Here is a 3543-nt window from a genome sequence, read left to right as displayed (position 1 = left end):
GCACTGAAGATTTGAGTCTGAGTCTGTTAAACCTGTTGTGAATTTGGCCCATGGTCAAGAGTGTCTGCTGTTTGTTTTTTAGGGTCAGAGTACATAGAAAATATGATTAACTGCAAACTTAAGGATGATTTTTAAGCTAAGAGCAATCTGAAATACCTCAAATGTGCCCTATTTAAGATAAGTTAAGATTCACCCAATTTGTTCTGTTATCTTTTCCAAAGATACAATTTGCAAATCTTGTCCTTTGATGATGCTTTTAATGATTTGGCTTCATTCTCTCTGAGTGGCCTTTCAGCTCAGGCAAATCCAGGACTCATGTCAATATGAATAATGGCACTTATAACACACTTCGGAGAGCATTGTCATGGGGAATTTTGCTTTTTTCTCGGGTGTATGTGCATATTTAACTGGTTCATTGTAGAGTAACAGAGCCTGTCTGTTTCCTCAACAGTGTGAAAGAGCTAACATAAGCCAAATCAACCCTTTAAAGGGCACATTATATATTTTGCACTTGTGTAGAGTGAGGAGATACCTGCAGGTTGTTGCCCCTGCTTCAACTCACTAAACAACAACCTAGTATGAGTCTTTTCCAAGGTCAGTCCCTCTTAGCATCTACAAACAGAAATTAGTACAAAGGCATTACAGTCTTTAAGGGAAATAAATAGATATTCAGTATAAAAGGATAAAAGGTATTAGAAAAATTATTATTTACATTTGTTCCAACAGTCATACATGGCACACTTTTTTGTGATCTCACATTATAAAAGATATTAACAATAATTTTATTAAATTTAAAATTGTTTGGTAAGATGAAGGTTATTCAGGAGACTTAAGTTAGTGACAGGGAGCATGCCTATAAAAAGTATTTTACTGTTTTGGGTAATGGCATTTGTCTGCTTTGCAGCACCTTCCAGATGCGAGCAAAAAGATTGCTTTGTTTATGGACGGCAACATCCTTCAGGGTAGCTTGGCTGACCTGTAGTTTCCTGAAAATATCATCTGGGTTGATTCTCTCAACAGTTTTGACACTCACATTTCTTCTTTTTTTTTTTTTTTTGCAGTTTGTGCACCAGGGTGTGATGCATAAACAACAATTATGGAAAGTGACACTATGTCAAATGCCTGTGGTTTGAACAGTAACACCAAGTTTATTTAAGCTGAGACCAGAAAACAGTGTTAAAAAATGAATTATTCTTTCATTTGGTTTTATGGAGATTTGAAATGCTGATAAACGATAAACTCAAATGAAGTATTTTCTGATTTTATCAAGTTTGATCTCATTTGAATTGAATGATGACAAAGCAGACCACAAGTTCGACTTGGTTTAAGCATGACATGGTGTGTAGCATTTCCTTTTTTGTTTTAGTTTTTAAACATGATAGAAAAAAAGAAGTCATAGTTCAGCTTTTCAGAATAAAGCTTATCTTTCGCCATCCATCTATTTTCCGTCATGTTTATCTCGAATGGGGTTGTGAGGGGTGTTGGCATCTATCTCCAGCTGAGAGGCTGGGTACACCCTGGACAGGTCGCCAGTCCATCGTAGGGCAACACAAAGTCAAACAGGACAAAACAACCTTTCACACAAACTCACACCTAAGGGGAATTCAGAGAAGCCAATTACAGTCATGTTTTTGGACTGTACCTGGAAAGTACCTGGAGAGAGCAAATGTTTCAATGTAAAAACAAAAAACAACCATTTTTCATCTTTTTGCTGGAGCGTTTTATTTTCTACAGAATAAAGCAGCGGTTAAAGCAGACTTCCACAACAAATTCAGGATATTTAATTAGGAAGAAGTCCAAAGAATTAATGGTAAATCAGTAAATGTTGCAACTCTTTTGTTTTCATAAGTTGTTTAACAGTGATAGAATAAAGGATAGAATTAAAGACTGTTCAGTAGCCTTTCCTGGCACAGACAGATGGTTTAGGGAAGAAGCACTCAAAGTCATCCCAGCACTTCTGATCTGCATTAAAAAAAAGGAGAATTGTAACTTTTATTCAAAAGGATTAAGTTGATGATACAACCCTTTAACTAAATAATATTAAATGTCATAAACAACAACATACCTATGGACGCAAATCCAAATAACACATTTTAATCAAGTTAAACATAATCTTACATCCATAGTTGATTTGAAGGCAACGCTGCACTCCATGTGTGTTATTAGGCTCTCCAGAACACCAGTTGGTAAAGAGGAAACGAGTACCGTCACTCCAAAACCACTGATTCGCCTGTAAAATCAAAAAGAATTTTATAGGAGGGTAAGTAAAATATAGAAGAATAAACTGTTGTGTTAAATAAAATACCTCTTGTGCATCAGTGCCTCCAATCCAGGTCTCTTTATACTCATGGCTAGAAGTCATGATCAGCCTCTGGATCTCATGGTACTCCTCAATGTCATGAACCGATGCCAGGTTTCCCCTCATGGACACACAATTTCTCTACACATGGCATTTAAAAAAGAAGTGACATATTTCTGTAACATCTACTTAGAAAAAGTGAATAATCAGCTGAATTAAAGGTATTTTGTAACCTCAGCTTTTGCCCAACTCATGGGCCTTGGAATGTAGCGGAAGCAGCGCCCGTTGAACGGAGTCCAACCAGGAGAACACCGGGCAGACCTTTTCACCAGATCACTCTTTGCTGAGAACCAGCAGTTAATATGAGGACTTCTGTTAGATTCTTCATTAAGTTATTTACAAATTATTTGCATATTAAGGAAAGGCTGAAATATGCCTTTTCCAAGTACATATCATACATACAAACTTTCAAGAAAGCATAAATTAATATTATTTCCGAGCATGTTTAATATATCAAGATGAAGAAAATGAGCAATAATAATTATGTTAATACACTGACCTGTCTTATAATCATCCAGTTGTGCATGTGGAAGAAACAGAGAGTTTAAACAGTAATTGGAAAAAGTGCTGCTGTTAATTACAATAATTTTCATAATCTTTCTAAATTAATGAATACAATTTCAATTCATTGATAATTTGTCATATTTTACGAGAATGCCAAGTTAAAATGTGGCTCTTGTAAACAAATATGTAATTTAATTTAATTAGCAATGGTCATTAAAAATATACATTTCGTACAAAACTCACCGAGGGCATTAGTCAGCGCAATCATAGCAAACATAAATGCTGAAAAATACAAGATCTTCATCCTGCAGGTTTTAGATGATGATAGCTTGAAAAAAGAACTTGTTATGGGGAAGGGAGGAAAGTCAGAATGTATGTTAGAAGTAAGTTCTGTTCTTCCTCTTTATATTAGTTCTGATGTCTCAGCTTACTACTTATGAAAAATTATTAAGAAGGTGTGACTGTCAAACAAAAAATGTTTTCAATCTGTTTATATATGTTGATATAAGAGGTTTTATTTTTTTTATTTATTTATTTATTTTATTTCTCCTGGTTGTCAGATAGTAGTCTGCAAAGTTTTACTAAATATCTTTTGTTGATTTTATAATTTTTCTTTACAGAATTTGTAAAGATGCAAAATGCGTCTTTGACATCTTATGTCAGGTTGAGTGGAGGTTTGA

General features: G+C 34.7%; 1 protein-coding gene across 1 annotated transcript; it reads right to left on the bottom strand.

Moving 5' to 3' along the window:
* Window positions 1-1696: 1696 nt before the first annotated feature.
* On the bottom strand, window positions 1697-3251 carry LOC119798710 (ladderlectin-like). The gene is made up of 5 exons (XM_038308277.1): window positions 3107-3251; window positions 2533-2642; window positions 2306-2440; window positions 2119-2230; window positions 1697-1962 (listed from the first exon to the last, which is right to left on the bottom strand). Exons 1-5 carry the CDS (start codon window positions 3165-3167, stop codon window positions 1892-1894), a joined length of 489 nt encoding a protein of 162 aa, XP_038164205.1. The 5' UTR covers window positions 3168-3251; the 3' UTR covers window positions 1697-1891.
* Window positions 3252-3543: the final 292 nt, after the last annotated feature.

The sequence above is a fragment of the Cyprinodon tularosa genome, unplaced genomic scaffold (assembly GCF_016077235.1).
Source record: "Cyprinodon tularosa strain WSP-4 unplaced genomic scaffold, ASM1607723v1 ctg633, whole genome shotgun sequence".
Taxonomy (NCBI): domain Eukaryota; kingdom Metazoa; phylum Chordata; class Actinopteri; order Cyprinodontiformes; family Cyprinodontidae; genus Cyprinodon; species Cyprinodon tularosa.
This window is presented reverse-complemented; position numbering and strand designations above follow the sequence as displayed.

Excerpts from the sequence above, each read along its gene's own strand:
- LOC119798710 (XM_038308277.1), bottom strand. The coding sequence starts at position 3,167 with ATGAAGATCTTGTATTTTTCAGCATTTATGTTTGCTATGATTGCGCTG. Across the intron at positions 2,643-3,106 it reads TGCGCTGACTAATGCCCTCG|CAAAGAGTGATCTGGTGAAA; the intron begins GTGAGTTTTGTA and ends GCTGGTTCTCAG. Across the intron at positions 1,963-2,118 it reads CCTTCAAATCAACTATGGAT|ATCAGAAGTGCTGGGATGAC; the intron begins GTAAGATTATGT and ends TTTTTAATGCAG.